Raw genomic sequence first — 22,028 nt, forward strand, 5'->3', positions numbered from 1 at the left:
TTGCGATAATCTACCGCGATACCTGGAAGGTTTTACCTGCTTCAGTTCCAGTATATTCATCTTTTGAAACTCTGGCTCTTCAACTTAATGGTCCGACTCCAACTATTCTACTTACTATCTATCGCCCACCCAAACCCAACGAGGAATTTATTAATGACTTCTCTGCTTTCCTGACTCACATCTGCTCTCTCTTTCCCAATGTCATTTAGCTTGGTGATTATATTATTAATATGGACAACCTCAATCTGGCTCTTACCAAGGATTTTACATCTTGTCTGGACAGTTTTGTACATTGACTACCCTACCCACACTAAAGGACATATTTTGGATCTGCTGCTCTGGTGTCACTCCTTTTAACTGTTCCGCTGATGATCTTCCCATCTCTGATCACATGTTAATTACATTCAACTCCAGCTTAAAACTGTCCAAAACTAAACAGTCACGTCTTATATCTTTCCGTAATATCAAAAACATTGACCTAGCAGCTCATTCCTCAGGTATTGACAGCCTCCCCAGTTTCATCTACTCCTCCCCTCCTGATCAACTGGTTACCTTCTACAATGATCATCTCCACACTGTTGAACTCACTTGCCCCTAAAAAAACTCGGACCATATCATTCACCCACTCAGCACCCTGGTTTTCACCTCTTCTACGACAACTCAAAACCAAAGGACGTCAACTTGAACGGCTCTACAAGATAACTGGACTCTCTGTTCACAAGGAAATGTACCACTCCCACATGGTTTACTACAAAGACACCCTCTCCTCAGTCAAATCCCAATATTATACAGGTCTGATCAGTGCTGGTGATGGGAATTCCAGGGCCCTATTCTCAGTGCTGGACAAAACACTACGTCCCCCCGGACTCTTTCCCCCCTCATATCAACTCCACAGAACACTGTACCTCCTTAATGACCACCAGCAACTGACCCCTCACTCATCCTGCAATCCATCTCCTCTGGCTTCTCATGCCCCCCTCTTTCAACCGTTCTCAAGCTTCCAACCCCCCTCTCCTATTGTAATTTCTGACCTCATCCTGAAGTCTAAAACATCCACCTACCAGCTCGACCCACTGCCGACCTCTTTAGTCACTGCATGCCTTCCCTCTCTGTTGCCCCTGATAACTGCCATCATTCACTCCTCCCTAACCTCTGGCTCTGTTCCATCATCTCTCAAATATGTGGCTGTAACACCTATTCTGAACAAACCTGGTTCTGATCCCAACAACTTCAATAACCTTCGTCCGATTTCTAACCTACCATTTATCTCAAAAATCCTGGAAAAAGCAGTGGCATCTCAGGTTCATACTCATCTCCATAACAATAACCTATATGAACAGTTCCAGTCTGGTTTCCGCCCACGCCATAGCACAGAGACTCCTCTCCTTAAGATCACCGACGACCTCCTGATGGCAGCTGACTCCGGACTATCTTCCATCCTCATCCTCCTTGATCTGAGTGCGGCCTTCGACACCATCTCCCACCCCATCCTCCTCGACAGGCTAGCATCTATTGGAATATCTGACACACCCCTGGACTGGTTCATTTCCTACCTCTCTGGCCGCACTCAGTTCATCCAGCTAAAGACATTCACATCCCAACCTTCTCCCCTCTCCTCTGGTGTTCCTCAAGGCTCTGTCCTTGGTCCCATCCTATTTATCATCCTCCTTACCCACCTCCACCTTCCCGCCCCCCTCCCTATGTGTCTGTTTACAGGAAATCAAAGCCTGGTTCTCCAACTTTCTCAAACTCAACAGTGATAAAACTGAGGTCCTCCTCGTTGGTTCTAAATCCTCTCTCACTAACACTCCCAATTTCACCATCCCCATTGACAACTCCTCTGTTTCCCCCTCCACTCAGGTGAAGAGCCTGGGTGTCGTCCTTGACAGCTTTGTCATTCCAGACTCACATTAATAATGTTACCCGGTCGGCCTACTTCCATCTTCGCAATATCAACCGCCTCCGTCCGTCCCTCACTTCCAACAGCGCTGCCATCCTGGTCCACACTCTAGTCACATCCCACTTAGACTATTGTAACTCCCTCCTCTTCGTTCTCCCCCACAAGTCCCTCCGTAAGCTCCAACTGGTCCAGAACTCAGCTGCTCGTATTGTCTCCAGAACTCCATCCATCAATCATATCACGCCCGTTCTTCAACAATTTCACTGGCTTCCTGTCAAATTTCGCATAGACTTTAAAATCCTGCTTCACACTTTCAAGGCCATCCACAACCTCGCCCCCCCCATACCTCTCTGACCTACTCCACATCAACTCTCCCTCCCGGGGGTTTTCTGATTTTGTTTCTGTTTTTATTGCATTTATACGTCCTTTTTGCTCTTTTTATCATTGTTTATATGTGTGTAAGGCGACCTTGAGTGCCCTGAAAGGCGCCTTAAATAAATAAAATGCATTATTATTATTATTATTATATCAATATAGAAAGAACTGTGTGGGATACATAGCTTTGCTACAGTAACACATAGCGCCCCAAGTTAAGTGGTTCAAATTCAATTAGACACTTGCCTTCTACATGTTTGTTGGGTAGCTCTGTGTCATTAAGAGATTGAGGTGGAGTTGTGTGTCAGTATGAGGAATAACGAGGGGACCATGCAAGTGAGCGAGGTAATGATGAATAGTGAAGATCTGCTGAGGTTAAAACCATTGGGTTTCCACCTTAGCAGGAACTATTTCTCAGCAGTCAGCATTCAGGTACAGTGACCTCCTGAAGTGTTCCTGCTAGTTGCCCAGCAACCTCATGGTGACAATAAGACTCCAGGAACCACAGACTCAGAGCAGGAAAATGAATTAATCACCCTCAGTTCCATTGGCTGTTTATTCTTACCCAGAACTTTGTTGGTTGGTTTGTAAAAATGTATATTTTCACTCCCTAAATTCATGATCTTGATGTCAGTACGTGGACTGACTGAACCTGAAGTGATTGTCCTTCACACCTGTTCATACACCATTCATCTGATTCTGAAAACATGCATCTGTTTTCTCTGTGGACATGTTGCAGTCCACGGATTTAAATTAATCCATAAATTATTTTACTTCAATCACTTAGCTCGACTCTACATTATATCTTTATGTTGTTTGAATTTATATGTATATTTGTGTGACTCCTCATACATCAGTCACTGGTAGTGTTTAAGGCAGTATCTGTCCCTCCATCCACATGTTTTCTGCCTCCTAATGACACTTTGAGTCTGTCTCCAGCAGGATGGTGAGGGGAAAGATTGATGGAAAACAATGTTATCATTAATTGTTTCCTGTGGTGTTTCTTTACCAGGCACAAACTGTGCTCAACAATTAGTTATGTTTATTTCGAACATGTTAAAATAGAGAAACAAAACAAATAGGCAGTGGCTTACTGCAAAATAGAAATTATAGGAGAAAAAAAAATACCCTTTTACTTTATTTATTGTATTTTTAGACTATCAGTCACTTCCAATCTAAACAAAAAAAAATCCAATCATTCAAAACAATACGAGTGAATAATAATAATAATAATAATAATAATAATAATAATAATAATAATAATAATAATAATAACAAACAAGCAGACAAACAAACAAGAAAGCACAAATCACATTATCCCAGTCCACCTCTTTGTTCATCCTGTTTATATTGGTCAAAAGTGTTATATGGTTCACTAAGTGACTTTTTAAAGCAATTCTCTACTTAAGGAGTACAACATGATTGTACTCTAGAACCTGATATGGGTGAAATTATTATGAATTAAATTACCTGTAAGACTGAAAAAATATTTTTAAATTTAGTACTTCAAATGAATTAATTTATCGTTACAAAATGGTATTTCTTCATTCTTATATAATAGCACTATATTGTAATTTGTCATACTATCACCAGATGGCACCAAAGCTCAGCTGCAATGATCAATATTTTGATATAAACAAAACCTAAAGTGAGTCTGTGTACTGTGAAAGGTCACCTTTTGGGTCAAAAGTAAGACCTGTTGTAAATGAATGTTTTAGAAATATGAATACTGTTTGTCTGTCTGTGTCATCTGTCTCTTCAGTCAACCCACATCCTGAGGCCTGTACTACGAAGCTGGATTTTCTCTTATGGAGTTAACTTCAGGGTTAACTCTGGGTTTTCCGTCCTACGACGCTGGTTCACTTCTTACCGGGGTAAATCACCATGGTAACTTATGCTGAACGGCTAACCTGCTCCGGAGCAGGTTATGTTCTGGATAAGAGATCAACGAGTATAAAAGCACCACCTCCTGACCAATCAGTTCTCTTGGAAAATGGCCCAATCATAGAAGATCCTGTCCACACTGGTGCAGGATCGTGAGAGGTTAAAACTATCTGAAAGGTACAGATTTACAAGCGACATTAAGTTAGTTTAATATTCAACATTCATTTGACATTCAAAATACAAACCTATTATGTGCTTCAACCATTTGAGTGAATGATGTCAAACCAACTGTATAACATACAGACTAATATCACCCATGTGCCTCAGTAACATACATTACTGCTCTCACCTCTGGGGATGACACAGTGTGTGAAGATAATAAACTTATTCAGATCCTTTATTTTAGTACAAGTAACAATGCAGTAATGTAATTATTACAAGTAAAAGACCTGCTGAAAGATACTACTGCAGTAAAAGTACTGCAGTATTATGAGTGATGTAGTATGCAGTATTACAGTAAAAGTACTGCAGTATTATGAGTGATGTAGTATGCAGTATTACAGTAAAAGTAGTGCAGTATTATGAGTGATGTAGTATGCAGTATTACAGTAAAAGTAGTGGTTTGGTCCTCTGACTGATATATTATGTTTTTATCAGTGTGTAAGCAGCATGTTATTGTTTTGGGCTCATGTGACTACCTGTAGGTCTAGTGTTGTATGACTGTTGGGCCTTCACAACTTCCTGCCAACTACAGGAGGAAAATAGAGGACCAACTGCAGAACAACTCAAGGGAGGTCTTGAGAGGATTCCAAACTACATCAGGCCAGGGCAAAAGCAGGAAGAGGGACCCTGAACCTGGGGATAGAGACTGGGCTAACAAGTTAAACCTGTTTTTCAACAGATTTGAGTCTGGTTCCATCCCCTCCAGCCTGAGCACAGTCCAGCCTACCTCCAGCTCCCTTTGCCTGCTCGCCCCCTCCTCCTCACCTCCACCACCACCTTCTCTGGGGCTCTCACCCTCCCGTTCACCACCACCATCCATGCGGCTCTCACTTTCCCCACCACCACCACCACCATCTCTGTGGTTCTCCTCTCCCTCCCCCCTTCCCCATCTCTCTTCATACCAACAGGGGATCAGGTGAGAGTGCAGCTAAAGAAGATCAAGGCTAGGAAAGCCACGGGTCCTGATGGCATCGGCTCCAGACTCCTCAGGGACTGTGCAGACCAGCTCTGTCAGGTGGTCTGCTACATCTTTAACCTGAGCCTGAGTCTGGAAAAAACCACTTCAGACCTGTGGCCTTAACCTCTCACCTGATGAAAGCACTTGAGAGGATCATTATGAACCATCTCCGCCCCCTGGTGAGCTCTTACATGGATCCCCTGCAGTTTGCATACCAGCCTGGCATTGGGGTGGATGATGATGTCATCTACCTGCTGCAGAGATCACTGTCTCACTTGGAGGACACTGGAAGTACTGTGAGGATCACTTTTTTGATTTCTCCAGTGCTTTCATTACAATTCAACCTACACTGCTCAGGAGGAAGCTGGAGAGAGTGGGGGTCAGTGACCAGATGGCTGCATGGACCCTTGACTACCTCACAGACAGACCCCAGTATGTGAGGTTGCAGGACTGCGTGTCTGATGTGGTGGTCTGCAGCACAGGGGCCCCTCAGGGTACAGTACTCTCACCTTTCCTCTTCACCCTGTATACAGCAGACTTCTGTTACTCCATGGACAGTTGTCACCTCCAGAAGTTCTCTGATGACACTGCCATTGTGGGATGTGTGTCAGAGGGGAACGACTCAGTACAGGAAGGTCATCATGGACTTTGTCGACTGGTGTGAGCAGAACCACCTACAAGTCAACGCCAGCAAGACAAGGGAGATGGTGGTTGACTTCCACCGAAAACCCTCCAACACAGCACCGGTGAACATCCAGGGACTTGACATGGAGAGAGTGAGGACATACAAGTACCTGGGTGTCCACTTTAACAATAATTTGGACTGGTCAGATAACACTGACTCTGTTTACAAGAAGGGTCAGTGTGGTTTACACCTGCTGAGGAGGCTTGCATCATTTGGTGTGTGCAGACCACTGCTGAGATCCTTCTTTGACTCTGTGGTGGCATCTGTGGTCTCATATGCAGTGGTGTGTTGGGTAGGGGGATGTTCTGAGCGGCACAAGAACAGACTCAACAGACTAATTAAAAGAGCCAGCTCAGTCTGTGGCTGCCCCCCTGGACTCCATAGAGGTGGTGGGAGAGAGGAGGGTTTTGGTCAAACTGTCCTCCATCATGGACAACACCTCTCACCCTCTGCATCAGAGTATTTTGAGTATTTTTCAGCAGTTTTACACATTCTGCCATTTTTATTCCTCAGCTTACCTTAAAGCACACAACTCAGAGAACCTTCAGCAAGTTTGATTTTATTTGGTTCATAAAGTAGATCAGGGCTAACAGTTATGTGACGGCCCTCCAGAAGGCAAAGTTAATTAAGTAAACTGACCAGGGGAATGGCTTTAATTGATACATGTGTAACATCTACCACAGACTTAAGTTACATACTCAACAGAGGCTCTGTGAAAAACAGACATTTTCAAGGCAACATTTCTTCTGTAACAGAGTCCGCTCCAGGGAGGACGCTGTAGACAGGACAACCTCCTTCTTAAGAGCTCTTCTTCTCTTCAAACATGATGTTGGCTGTGGCTTTCTTGGCTGTGGACAAATCGCACACAAATGTAAGATTTCAGTCTACAAGCAGGAGATCCAAACAAACATTAGTTATACAGGATGCAGACACACGTTCAATCAAGTTTCTTTTATTAACACATGGCTAATCTAGTGGAACCATAAAGGACATAAGTGCCAAAAGAGGCTCATCTGTGATCTTGACAGCTCATGAGATGGTGCGTTGTGTATATTGAGTCCAGTGTGAGGAGTTTACATCATCTTTGATGCTCCGCTGATAATTCTGTCCATTTTCTTCACTGTGTGCTTACATGTGATTCTGTATCAGACAGTAATCAACAGTAACAGGATGCTCGATTGGACCAGTAAACTTGTCCATACTAAAAGAAAACTAACCCTTACACACTGTTCATAATCTACACCTTCACAGTATCAATTTTGACCCGGTCTAAGAATCCCCTCATAAAAAGTGTCCAAGTGACCAAATGTTGAACCACAGATGTGTTTAGAAAGCATCAATAGTGGATCTGATCAATAAATGTGATTAAACCTTCAGAGAGCAGAGAGAGTGTATTTTTTAGGTTTTACATCAAAACATCTACTATCACACAATATCATGTCCTATTTGACCTAAGACATGAAAATATAACATAGCAATAATGATGTAAATGTATTTTATAACTTTATGGAAGTGTGGGGTTTATTGTATAACCATTAGAGCCATCAGTCTTCACTGCTACATCATAAAAAGAAATCCTTATTAAAACTATGAACTATTCATTTCACTAAAACACATGGCAATAGATACAGAGATAATCTGACACAGAACAGCCTCAATGGAGAAAAATGTGTAGCACCTATATAAAAGTATAATATTTTAATATATTTTCATTGTTTTGTATTTTGGACTCAAATTTCAGATTAAAAGACATTTGGGGTGTTCAAACAGCTCACATGTCAAACAGGTCACATTTGACCCAAACAGTGTGTAAGGGATAAAACAGAAGCTTCCTTCTGAACATTAGGAACAAAGTCCTGTTTCCAACTGAAGCCTGTTTCAAATAAAGGCCTCTATGCAGTTAAGGTTCTGTAAATAACTGGGAAGTGTAATGATGACACCCAACCCTGCAGCTTTGTTTAGACAGTTATGATTAGTAAAATCATAATTAGACAAAGCCTTCTCAGTTGCTGCCCCCACCCTATAGAATTCATTCCCCCCTCACATCAAAATCCCCCCAACCTTCTGCACTTTCAAATCTGCACTCAAAACACACCTTTTTACAGTAGCCTTCCCCACCTAGCTCCCACCGTATTCTTCACGTTTTAACCTCTGTTATTTTCTTCTTTTTTTTAACCCTCGCACGAATAATAAAGATTTGTTTGCATAGTTTTAAAAGGAAATGTAAAGCCACTTTGAGTACGACATAAAGCGCTAAATAAATGTGATTTATTATTATTATAAAATTCTCCATAATCTATTTTCTTACACACACACACACACACACACACACACACACACACACACACACACACACAAACACACACACACAGAACGTCTTCATTCAACTTCGATGGATGTTCTTTTCTCTTTAAGTTCATCTGTGTTTTATCTTTATTATTTTTTATAATGTAGTTTCCATTAACTAGATATTCAAACAGTTACTGACATCTCTGATTATACAGTTTACCTAATAAAAAGAGTATTGGCCCAATAATTCACCCATCATATTTTTTCTTTGTACTCTAAAATATCAATATTGGTTTGAGAGCTCCAGCATTGTTCATCCTGTTTAGAATGAACACTCTAACATATCTACTACTCACCCTCATCTTTGATCTTGTCAGCAGCTTCTGATGCCTTGTCCTTAAGGTTCTTCACCACGTCGTCAATCTTGGCTTCATTCTTGAGGAAAAATGGTCGAATGATGCGGTTGTAAATCTGGACTGATCCGTTGGCGGCAGTTGGAGCCATGCACCACACCAAGAAGGCACACTGGGAAAGAAGACAAGAGTTCTCTCATTAAACTAGTTCCACAAATACAGAGAACAGAATGGAACTAAACCAGCACACAGCACTACAGCAATAACTGAAACAATAAAACAATGCTGACATGTTCTTTTGAATCATTATCATACAACTAATAGTTTATTGTCCAATTGTCAGGTTTCTTTTATTTTACATTCAGTTTATAAGAGCCATTGTTACCAAATTTCAATTTGAAATGTAGCTGTCACCATGATTTTGCAAAATAAAACGTAACTGCATGATAACTGCAGTTCAAAAAGACTTTATTATGAGACAACTCTGCTATAGTAACACACAAGTATGACTTTATTGATTGGAAAAGCTCATTTCAGGGAAAAGATGACACAGTGGTAGATTTTAGAGGGCCAGAGGAATCATGTCATAATGTCAGTCTGTCCTCTGTCAGCCATCCTTACCTCCCAGAGGCTCTTATATTTCTACGAAGCTTCCCAGTCATCACCATTCTCCCTCTGAGAACTAGATGCCCTCAAACCTTCCCAGCTGCCCCAGTCACCTGACTCCTACATCCATCTGCTCCACTTTTCCTCATTCCCTGCTCGCCCCTCAGTATTTCTACCAGCCCACTTCCACCAGCTCCATGCCACACCATCATCTTATCTATGTTGCTAGCTTCTTATAGCACTTCATCCTGTCTGCTATCTGTCCATCTGACTATTTGTGTTTCACCTGCTGCCAGCCACTCCATTACAGTCACCTTCACTGCCAGTGTATTTGAGTTGAGGTCCTCAAACCTGCTATACTGTACATAACCTGGAATAACTAGTTTGTAGTCTCATCACAAAGGCATGATGCATGTCACAAACCCCTCTTACACATGTCCTGTCTCTCAGCACTTTCAGCTGTCAATTGAAGGCAAAACATGTAGATAAAGCTGCACTCCAGCTGTAGGAACCAAAATGACAGGATGTTGTTTCTGCTCCAGTTAGGGAGGAACACTCTGGTGGACATGTTTTGCTGTAGATGTACCTACAAATATTACATTTATTAATTTGACTTACTTATTACATTTCTTCCATCTGTCCTTGTCAGCAGTGTTTTTATACAGGTGTGAAGCTACGTTGGATGTTGGTTCAGTAACACTTCTGTCTGTTATCGGTTGACTGCACTGTGTAAACTGATGCAGTGTAAACAGTCACACACAATCTGATGTCAATGAGCTGCTTGGATTTAATGTTATTGTCTTGATTTTGGACAGTGAAATGAGGATAGAAACAGTATTGTATTATCTCCTCATCCCTTAAACATGTTAAATGTCAACAATATGTTCAATGCTATGTTCTGAAATGATTCATTTGAGCACATGTTTGTTTTCTTCTTCATCACACTGAGACTGACATGAAACATCTCTGTGATATTCCTACAGTATTGCTATTGTGACACTATAGCAACAGTCGACTACATCAGACACTATAATAGTGTTGCTTTGTCTTTATAATAGACAGTTGCTTTACAGTAGTCTACATAGTGCACATTATTATCATTATTTTACAGAAGGAATGATTTTGAACCAAAAAAAAGACTTCTACACTCTTATAATAAGTGGATCTTTCATGCAACCTTTTCCATCCGGGCCTCCTTGTGTTTCCTTCCTTGCCTGTCAGTCTGTTGTGAGGGAGAAGATCACACACATACCACACACCCCTCAAAGTAAACAAAGCTGCTGACAGACTCATCATCATCAGTGCTGTGTCTCCACCCTCCACATGTTGATTAGCTGACTCTCCTGAGAAGAGCTGGGTGTTGGCTACTCTGGTGAGGTGGGTTAGGGTTAGGTGCTGGCTACTCTGGTGAGGTGGGTCAGGGTTAGGTGCTGGCTACTCTGGTGAGGTGGGTCAGGGTTAGGTGCTGGCTACTCTGGTGAGGTGGGTTAGGGTTAGGTGCTGGCTCACAGGTAGAGATCAACGCTTCACCCACAACTTCACTGTCCTTCAACACAACCCTCCAACATGCAGGTCCAATAACTGGTCTGCAGTATGAGACTAGTTATTAACATGACCCTGAAACTTCTGTCTGTGTCTAGTTATACATTCTATACTACTAATAAGTATAGATGAATGTATGAATTCTGTAAGGCCTACTGAAACAGACAGTTTTGCTTTGTTTAGTGTTTTACAAACAAACAAATAGTGTCATCATGTCTGTTCCATTTGCATGTATGGGAGTTATGTAATATGGTTACAAATCAGCATTGTTGTAAAACCTGTTTAATTCACAAAGAGCAGCACAAACTGCCACACACAGTTAGGGTGGAGATGTTTCAGATCTGCTTGAGTCACATTTTTATTTTATAGTAAAAGAGGCTAAATATATGAAAGTTGGTTTGGGATCGAGCTGTGTGTGTGTGTGTGTGTGTGTGTGTGTGTGTGTGTGTGTGTGTGTGTGTGTGTGTGTGTGTGTGTGTGTGTGTGTGTGTGTGTGTGTATCTCTGATAATTAAAGACATGCAACGTTTTCATTATGAACCAGTCTGAAATATGGAGTGAAGCCAGAAACAGTGGAAACCGCTCCACTTACACATGCAAAGCAGACATATCATTTGAGCAAAAGTTTTTGAGGATAGGATGTTAAAACAGAGCAGTTCAATTCATGGTGCTCTCTTAACTTCTAAGATGTGGTATTATCCTCTGCTCAGACCTTCATGGATCAGTGAGTTATTTTCCCCTCATGTTCCTGCTCTGCTCATGTTTGGGACTTTTACAGTACATGGTAGTATATCCTTCTTTATTGTAAAATGTGTTTTAAAATTGTAAGTCTGCTAATTAATCCCCATTTTTACTAAATGTACCTGTAATCTGAATACTTCTTTTGTTCTGTAACTGTATTAGAATACAGTTACCTTTTTTTTGTATCCTAATCCTAATTCCATAACGCTGTTACATGTATTGTGTTACTCCTCCTTGCCTGGGGTCTGTGAGGAAACACCAACAACACAAAAGCTACATTACCTTTCCGGTGTAGTAGAGTGGGAACCAGGAGAGGAAGAGATCAGCAAAAAACTCTGCCACACTGAAGACTCCATACACCACCCAGTAGGTCAGCCATTTAGTATCATCATCTTTGGTGGCACTTTCAATGGCCTTGATCCTGGAGATAAGGAGGGAGAGAGGGAGAGAGGGAGAGAAGGAGAGACTGATTAACTATTTATATATGAGCTCATGTGTCCTCACATTCCATTTTTTTTGTTTCTCTGTTTTCATTTCTCTGCTTCCTTCTTTCCATTTACTTCTCTTTTTTTCAGTCCCAGGGGCCCAGTGGTGTACTTTGATGTTCATGATATTAGATGGAACCATTACTCTCATCATTCTGGACATAAAACATTTTTTTCTATAAAAGTTAAATACTGATTGTTTTTACATTTGCAACTTTATTATGTTTTACAATATGATTTTGAATTGGACTGTCCACAGACCCAGGGTTGTTATAGTTCACTAAAACTAGCAGTGAAACAATCATTGAGATAACTGGCTAGTACCAGTAGAGAGAACACAAACACAGCTCATTTGACCTTTTCAGCTTCTACTAATCAAGGCTTTCCTCCTAATACCTGAAAAAATAAAACTAATTATAAACTCAACTAAAACTATTCAATTCCTCTAAATAAAAATTCAACTTAAACTACTTCATCACTTGTTAAACTAACTAAAACTAAACTGAAATAAAAAAGCAAACTGAAAAACTTTTTTTTTTTAAATGTTAAACCTATAATAACCCTTCACAGACCAGCCCTGTAACCCTGAATGTCTGTCTGTCACTGACTGACTGATTCACTGAGTGATGAAGTTACACTATTGGTCGGCCAGCCCAGTGCTAGCAGCGTTTCCTCATTGGCCATTGCTCTTTCAAAATTAATCTGGGTCTTCAGAGTGTATTTCCAGCAGAACCCTGGTGTGTTTGTGGTGTGTGTGTGCTCTGAAAGATGCCATGCTGCAGATATAAAGTCACACAGCTGTTAGCCTAACATGCTAATCCTAGGTAAACATATGTTTACAGACATCTGCACATAGACACAGATGGCAGAAGGAGAGTTAACAGATCATTAGAATAGTTATAATTAAAATTAAAAAATAACTTCTCTTTCAAATCAAACATTCTAAAATATGAGTGGAATCTAGTTTTGATTCAAACATTGCTTAACCATGTTATGTGATATTAACTTCAGTACACTTTAACAACAAATGTTACTAGGACTACTAGAGGAACGTTCAGGAATTCACATTATAGACATTTCACTGACTGTTCCTGTAACAAACTGCTCACATTTCCTCACATTGACCAAACACTGTCTTGTTCCCTAAACTTCTTAAATACACTTTCAGTATCGTTCCCTAAGCTACCAAGAATAGACATGACTGTACAATAGCTACAGTATGGGACTAACATGGGACTTCCTCTAATGTTGAAAATGTCAATGTCAATATGTCTGTGTTTTGAATACCAAATGAGAGGCTTCTGTTTTCTGTTGTGTCTAACAGGCTGGAACAATCAGCTGTTTGTCCACACTCACAAACTAATGTTTCATAGCAGCTGTTCACTCACTGCAGTCCTGACAGTCTTCTCTCTTTATGTATTGTGAAGGTCTCGAGTTACACACACTGACACAGTTTCAGTGTGTGTGCATGTGTTCAAAGAAATGTCCCACTGCTTCTACTATGGCTATACAAACACAATATTACATATATGCTCACAATAAACAACATTCAAACGGCCACTTTCATGCCACCATTAGCAGATACATTAGCCACAGCATTACAGTGCTAAATAAATAATGCTCTACTTCTGTGCATGTCTTGCATGATCTGGACAGTTGGTATGTTCCTGACTAAGACATCACTTATCTGCTCATCATGATCAGATAAGTGTGCTGGCAACAAGAGCAAAGTACAAACTTATAGAAAAATGTGCAACAATTATGTAAAAAGCAAATCATCCAAATGTCTTCAAACAGTAAACACATTTAGAGCAGCATCAAAAGTCAAAGTTTCTTGCTTCTGTAGCAGGAAAATCTCCTTCACTTAACTAAAGTACAACTACAGAGATTTAGTATTGCACATATGTAAAGTTATGGGACACACAAGAGACAGATTCAAAAAGAATCTAAATTTATGCAGCAGAGGCTGAGATATGCTGACTTTTAGTACCAATAATGAATCAAAGTCCAAAGCATTCCCTATAATGCTACTTGATAGCATCTTTCGAAAATTAAACTCACAGCTCCACCAGAGCCACACATGACATTATACACCAGTTTTTCACCAGCTCAGTTCTTCTTACCATGACCAGTTCACTTAATTGTATTTGTTAAATTGGTGGAGTGCACCTTTAATCCTGAAGGCAGCAGAGCAGTTCTATGTAATAAATGTGCAGTCTCCAGTCTGAACAGTGTCATGCTGCAGTACAGAGCTGCTTCACACTGTTTACCTTGATTACATCATGAGTAAATGACACCCGGCAGGCAAGGACCACACCTACTCCTGCACACACACTGAGTCGTTATCGCTCCACCAGTTAGCATAGGGACACCTTGAACACATGGAGGTCACAGTGAAATACTAGTCTCTCAGTCTCTCATCGTCATGGCTGTCTGGCAAATGTGATTTCATACTGAATTCTTGAAACACATTTTTATATGATGTGATATATCAGAGTTATGACCAACTCTGTTGAAATATGACTGCTAGTATTGTTCCTGTGGTTATTGCATTTATTGCAAAGACAGGAGGTGCATGTGACAGTTGACGATGTCATCACTGTGTTGTAAGATTAGATGTGGCATCATCATGTTGTTACAGGCCTTCCAACCACACCTCCGGTCTTCCAAACAAGCCACATGATTGTTTCCATCTATTAGGCAATGATGTTCTTCTTCTACTCCGCTGTGAACAGCTGTTTCAAAATTAAGAGAAAGGAAATGTCACTGATTAAATGTTACGGTCTTCTTCTTGTCTTGTGGTGCACCAAGAGAACATTTTATGGTATTGTATATTTTTGAGTTTTGGGTTCTAACTCCTTCAGGGTTTGAACCCGCCTATTTTTTTGCCAGCTTGTTATTATTATCATTATCATTATTTGCTGTCTTCTACTGTGTCTCAATGACTATGAGCTGAAACCATGAAACTTGGCTTAAAAACTGGAAATGATGTGCAAGTGCTGCACATTAAATATGAGGCCAATGGCCATATTCTGATTGACCTGAAATTTGACACACTGTGTGTGAGATACACATTTCTACTACAAATGAGTTAGATCAGTATCTAGCTCAGGATTAGCTGTAACAAGCATATAGGACAATAACTGGGATTTAAAGGAGCCTTGTGTGTCACATCCTGTCTGTTTCTGTTGTGTTTTAGTTCATCTCTTATTTTGAAAGACATTTTCTCCTTGCCTGTGCCGTTAGTTTTACTTCCTGTGTTTTCCCTTAGTTAATTTCCTCATGTGTTTCATCTGTGTCTTGTTTCACCCACCTGTGTCCTGTTTGTTAATGACTCCTTGTGTGTGTATATAGGCTTTGGTTTTCAGTTTAGTGACTGTTCAAATCTCTGTGTTCATTCACCCTGTGGTTATTTGTAAGTTTCTCTTTTGTTGGCAATAAAATGCATTATCCAGACTCTGTCAGCCTGCAGTCTGGATTTGGGTCCACCTGCTCTGAAACATATGACATTGTGTTTATTATGTTGTTTGAAGATTTGTGAAAAATTATGTTAAAGTTTTGACGTAAACTATGAAAGTCAGAAATGTTATCAGAGGGCCAAATTTGCATACCTCATTTTATCAGGTAGATCACCATGGTAACCAGTGCTGGAGAATCACACAACCTGTTATTACTTCATAGTGTTCATAGTAATTAGTAAACCAGCTAAACACTACTGTCAGCTCAGCTCAGACAAAGCCAGCTGTCATCAGACCTCATCACCTCCTACAACATCTGCACAAACAGAGGAAAGACACTTCAGGTCTACATTTCATCACACATTTTAAGCAAACAGGCTCAGCAAATCAGGTAGATCATTCGGTCTAATTAGGACATCCTCAGAAGCAGCCCCTCCCTGAAGGAGATTATCCTACTTCCTCCACCCTTCTGCTACAAAGTCCCCTCCTTAAACAATGAGCTGGAACTCTCCATAAAGCTCAGAGGAGCTGCAGAGTCACTGAGTTCATCACTATGTGCCTCACAACACATTACACACTAAAATCGGATCAACTGCTATAATATAAAATATTGATTAGAACTGCTTCAAGCTTTTTCTCAGCAGAGATCAAGCAATAAAACAACATGTATAGTATAAAACCAGTTTGTAATCTTTCAACCACACCATTTCTCAAACACTGCAGCAGGAGATGATAAGAGAAGCACAGCTGATAATGTAAATCCTATCAGAGCCGTTCCCTAAACTGATGAAGCTGGTACAACCTGGGTGTAACCTCTGTTTGGGCGAAGTCCTTTCACTTTTTCATAACCATGCCCGAGCTTGTTGATGATTGATTGACATGTTCATCAATTCTCATTTTTTACAGTAGGGAAAATTTGAGAGCAATGAAACATGTTCTGAAATTCAGTCACGTGACTCGCTGATAAAATAAAATGCTGTTTGTTACACACACACACACACACACACACACACACACACACACACACACACACACACACACACACACACACACACACACAGGTCTGACTTTACCTCATAGGCTGTAGTGATATAACATCAGCTGTTTAAACAAATCTAAATCAGAGCATTACTGAGTCAGGACTGAGTCACATAAAGAAGACACCTAAATATGGTGTGTAGGTTAAAAAGACCCCTGGTGTTTTAGAGCAATCCAATGTAGACCTTCAAACTAGGGGACATGTGAATGTAAATGAATGTAAATGAGAGTGTCTGTGATTGAAGGAGAAGCAGTAAAATATATGACTCTGCTGTTTCCACTGGTATGAGAAATCTTGTACATGGTTTAGCACAGTTTGCTGTTTACTAATCACTTTTTACTTTATCTGGGAAGAATATGAGCTCATTCTGCATGATTCCATAGATCATAATATTAACTATGGCTATTCGACTGTTAGTGAAGGATCATGTCCTGATGACAGCAGTAGTGATTGTTAGAGGTTGGCCTGTGGACTCTGTCTCCTTCTGTCTAAAGCCTCATGGGGACTTCACAGCAACAGCATGCATAACAGGACTCCATCATTAAAACGGCAATCATTGTAAAGGTAGGAGAGTCAAAATTGATTTTCCTGGAAGGATTTGTTCAGGGTACGACTGGCCCACACTGATAAACAATACAGTTATAAGCTCTTGTCAAACTGAATTGTTGGATTGTTTGCTTTGGTTGCCAGGGAGACGCACTGTTAATCAAATGAAACTAATCCATGATATTTAATTGCTAACTCTGTATGTATTTTTAAATTCTAACTTTGATTATTGTTCATTTTGTCACAAATATTTAAAAGGTATATGAAATGAAACCACATTAAATACTTTCATTATGTCACTGACACATTGTATCATTTCTGACATTCAAATAACATCAGAGCATTCATGGAAGGAAGCAGAGCCATTTTACCCATTTGAGATCATAACTCAATTATTAACAAAGTCTGCTCATAACAAAACTTTGAATTCCACTTCCCAAAATAATGATTTGATCCTTTTATTAACTTAAGATATCAAGCATTCTATTTCTGTAATCACAAAGTTGTATTAGTTGAGGATGAACTTGGTCAGTTTCTATCTGTCTGATCATGGAGTCACAGAGAGTGACACAGAGGAATCCAGAACAGACAGGAAATAGATTTGTACATGATGTGTTGAGATGATGAGATAATTACATCTTGAGAACTGCTTCACAACAAAATAAGAGAGAACAGTTTTTTTTTCTGTATAGAAAAAAACATAATTAAGTCATGATCACAAGACTTTCAGAGGGAAGCTCCACTGATTTTAAAGATGAGAATCAGTTTATTGGTCATGAGGGGAATACTCAACTTGTGAAAGCTGTTGTGTAACATCCTTTGTCGAGTCTGAGAAATAACCCAAATGATGTCACAGTGATGCCATAGGCTATCTCAGTTTGGAGACTTCTTGGAAGACGTGTGTGTATGATGCAGAGAGAATCTAACAAAGATCCTATAGGTTGTTTTACAGGAAATGTAGAATCTAGTTTTTTTATTGGATATTTTGACCTCTGCTGCACAGTTGTAGCACTCCGTCGATTGTAAGTCCCCCAACTTTACAGAAGTGCAATACTACACAGCATGAGTTGCAATTTAAAAAGGGCCAAAGATTGCATTTGCATGTATTATTTACAACAAATCATGTATTTGTTACATCAGCACTTCCTGTTTTAGAGTCATGATTCTAGTGCTCCAGGCAGCCACTGGCTTCCATTCATTTCAGATGTCAGTGGTGTAAACCTGTCTGTCACACTGAACATCAAACCAACAGAAATACATTTGTGTTATTTTGATTAGCAGCTAATTTTACTGCTGGTGTCGTCTTTACTTACACTGCTATACCAGGAAATGTGTCACGTGACTTTAAAAAAAGCAAAGAGTTATAGCACGCAGTGATGAATGGAAAAACACACACAGTATGATCCGTTAGGTGGAACTATAAGACTTATATTATATATTAATATAATATATATATATATTATTATATGCATGTTTTAAACAATGTATCACCAAAAATACGTTACAATATTTTGAACTTGTGTAAATGAGGTGGTTTAAATGATTGCATCAATGTTGTTCGAGTGTGCGTGTGCGTGTGCGTGTGTTGTTGTGGCGATGGGTAGAGGTGGGGGCGGGGGGGCAGGCCCCTCCTTGATAGAAAAGCTATAAGAATAACACACTTACGATATGTAGGCTGGATAAAGGAATCCAATGAGGTTACACAGTAGGGAGGCTCCGTAACCGATGACCAAGTAAACTGCGATGAAACCGATGACAGCTGGAACAAATGACAGCAGATGTTTGTTACGCTATTTTCACAAATATACCACACATGTTATCCTATGCTTATTGTAATGGATTCATTCTACTAGTAACTAGTGAACACATCAGCAGTATTTGTTTTCTTAGACAAAGGCTGGAGGTGAGCTCAGCTGCGTCTGCCACGCGCTGACTCCGTTCTTTCTCCATCATTTCCTCTCTGATGCAGTCATTCTGTTAAATCTCTTCTTCCGTCCCCGTCCCTCTATCAACACTCACCGAGAGCGATGTACGTCCTGCTCACTCCTGTTTTTGCTTCGATCTTTGCCAGAACATCTGTAAGAAGATTCTTTTCATGGAGAAACTGTTCAAATCTTTCTTTGAGGCCCTGCGCCATGGTTGCACTTCCTTCTTCAACGATGCTGATGATTATGAAGTTGTCCAGCCTCAAACTGCGACACCCCTGCAACCCTGTACTTGACTGTTCACACAGGCGTCAAGCTAGACGGGATGGAGCGTACCGCTTGCGTTTATACCCTTCAAAATAAAAGCATGGGTCTATTAAACGTTGCAAGCGTCATTATTATTTATTCAATAAAATATCAGAAATCATGGAGATGACTAATTTCGTTATACCTGGTTCCATACCAGCAAATATTTTGGCATGTAATATTACTTCAGAAATTACTTGCATTAATAAATGGCCGAATATTACAATTCATTAATAAAACAATCATTTTTGAAACAATCATCCAGTTCTATAGCAAGTGGCAACTTTAAAACAGCCAGCCTCAGTGTCCAGTTTTGTTCAAAGTCTCTCATTTTCTTAATCCATTGTTATTACGTATTGTTTAAAGAGGAGATCATCTAAAAATAACAGCCATTATTATTAGACAGGAGGCAGTCTGTGCTCTCACATTGTCATAGATCTCACGTTTTTACTCATGAATTCCATTGACCTTATATGTACATGTCCTCATTGTGTGGTGGTTAGATTATTTGCAATGTCACTGTTGATGCTTCCTAAAATGAAGGTGAACTGTGCTTGATTTCACAATATCCACAGCAGGCTGCATTACAGGTCGTTTGGGGGTTGTTGTTGTTGTAATGATTATACATCACTGATCAAATGTGTATTTCCATTAGTTTCCATGGGAACACCAGTGTTAATAAAAGGTGAAGAGGCAATATTATTGCTTGTAAAGGTAACAAGAATCCAGCATGACCATTCATTGTTACATCTATTTTTAGTACTTCCTATTGAGATAAGTAAATCCATCCTCCTTACAGATGACAGTTGTATGTTTTAGTTGTTCCTATTTTGCTTTATTTTGAAGACAAATGGAAATAAATGAAGCATCAAACAGCAACAATAACTGTGTCTAGCTTGATATAGCCCATGCTTCATATTTCCCTGACTTTGGTCTTTCAGGCACTACCTACTCCTCTGTGTACTCTGCCTATCACATCTTTTAGATTGTGGGTTGTTGAAGTGACACACAGGTCATGACCAGGTAAGAGCTGCTAGATAACTGACTGGCTACCTTTAAAGAATGTTATTTTACATGTCGTTGTTTTTTAACATCAACCTGCCTCCAGGGACTAAAGATGGAAATTAGCCACTGGCTATAACCTTGTGTATTTACATGTTAATGTTTTTTGATTAATATGCATTGTCCCTGTCTTTTAAATAAATACATCTACAAATAAATCTACAAATCTCCTGAGAGGCCAAGATCAGGGCACAGTACTCGGTGAGGTCACAGTGAGCCCTCTGCAGCCACACCCTTCCCTGCTTTGATGACATTGCACAATAACTGCTGGCATAAAGTGGTATTTATTTAAGCATCCAGCCAGCAGTTGTATGGCTTCATCTCCTGCTCTGACATCTTTAAAGGAGAGGAATGTTAATGACAGTGGATGTTAACTTGGTTAAGTAATGTCCCTTTTATCATTTATGGAGTGTTTAGGCTTTGCTTGTTTGTTTTCTCTGTTCAGTAAGTATTCTTAACATATAGACTATGTTTCATCCATCGTAATGGATTTAAATTCTGACTCTCAGCATCCAATAATGTAGATGGTGTTTACATCCAGATCAGATTACCCACAGTGTAGAATATAAATATATTTTAATGTCCAGGAAAAGGGACAGAAAATAATGCAATTAAATAAAATAAGACATTTAATGTCTGGTCGCAAATATTTTTTAGTGAGAGATCCTGAAGAGATCTGCAGAGACCAGCAGCAGTAGCAGCAGCAGCACTAAATACATGTATTGACTTGAATATAGTAGCACTAACATGCATTACATTACATTACACTGCTTAATGTCTATCACTGTTGTTGTGTTGATTGGTCAGCTAGAGAATTAGCTCTTTGAGGTAATGAGAGTGATGTTACTGTCAGACTGTCTGAAATCTCAAAGGTCAGAGGAGTCTATGAAGGGCACATCACTACCAGAATCAGTGCTAGCTCTACTCATAAGGCATGACAGTGTTTTTCTTCAGAGCACAACGTTCCTTCATCTCATACTTCAACTGTAAGTTCAAATGCCTGAAAACAGATAATTGAACTGCAGACTTCAGCTTGAAATGTTCAACTCATAAACTTCACATGACATCTCAGTTTCTTTGAATTCAAACCCTGTCAGTGCTTCAACTGATACTTCAACTGCTTCAATTAAACTGTAACCACTTCCATCTCACATGCAATTTTGATTTTAAGACATTTAAACCAGTCTACAGTGTTTTAGCAGTGTTTGTAGCCTGTTTTGTCATTGCTGTTGATTGATAATTATTTTGTAATAATTTGCCACGAGGGTCATCTTGTATCATGTGGGCATTGTTATTAAAAACTGAATGACTTGCACCAACTTGTAATCATTACTCTAAAATAATGCCCATAATTTACTGCCATTTCAAACATATTATAAAATGCAAACTTACTAAGTGTTTCCACAAGATAGATTCCTCTACTGAGGCCATTACAGTGATGTCAGCATATTGTCTCATAGTTTACATTTACAGGTATTCATCTGGCTTTTATCCCAAGTGATGTATGAATGAGACCAAATGCAGGCCAGCAGAGACCCCCAATACAGTATATGCAATATCAGTAAACAAAAGACTGCATGTATACACAGTTATAACACAGCAGCTATACGCTTATACATTAATAATAAAAACAGACATAATAAATAAATAACA

The 22,028-nt window shown here is 39.8% G+C and overlaps 1 protein-coding gene across 1 annotated transcript; it reads right to left on the reverse strand.

Annotated features, from left to right (window-relative positions):
* Positions 1–6,568: 6,568 nt before the first annotated feature.
* reep5 (receptor accessory protein 5) lies at positions 6,569–19,307 on the reverse strand. Its single transcript, XM_062434618.1, has 5 exons — positions 19,102–19,307; positions 18,748–18,841; positions 11,837–11,975; positions 8,670–8,838; positions 6,569–6,872 (listed from the first exon to the last, which is right to left on the reverse strand). Exons 1-5 carry the CDS (start codon positions 19,217–19,219, stop codon positions 6,823–6,825), a joined length of 570 nt encoding a protein of 189 aa, XP_062290602.1. The 5' UTR covers positions 19,220–19,307; the 3' UTR covers positions 6,569–6,822.
* Positions 19,308–22,028: the final 2,721 nt, after the last annotated feature.

This window comes from Scomber scombrus, chromosome 15 (assembly GCF_963691925.1).
Source record: "Scomber scombrus chromosome 15, fScoSco1.1, whole genome shotgun sequence".
NCBI lineage: Eukaryota > Metazoa > Chordata > Actinopteri > Scombriformes > Scombridae > Scomber > Scomber scombrus.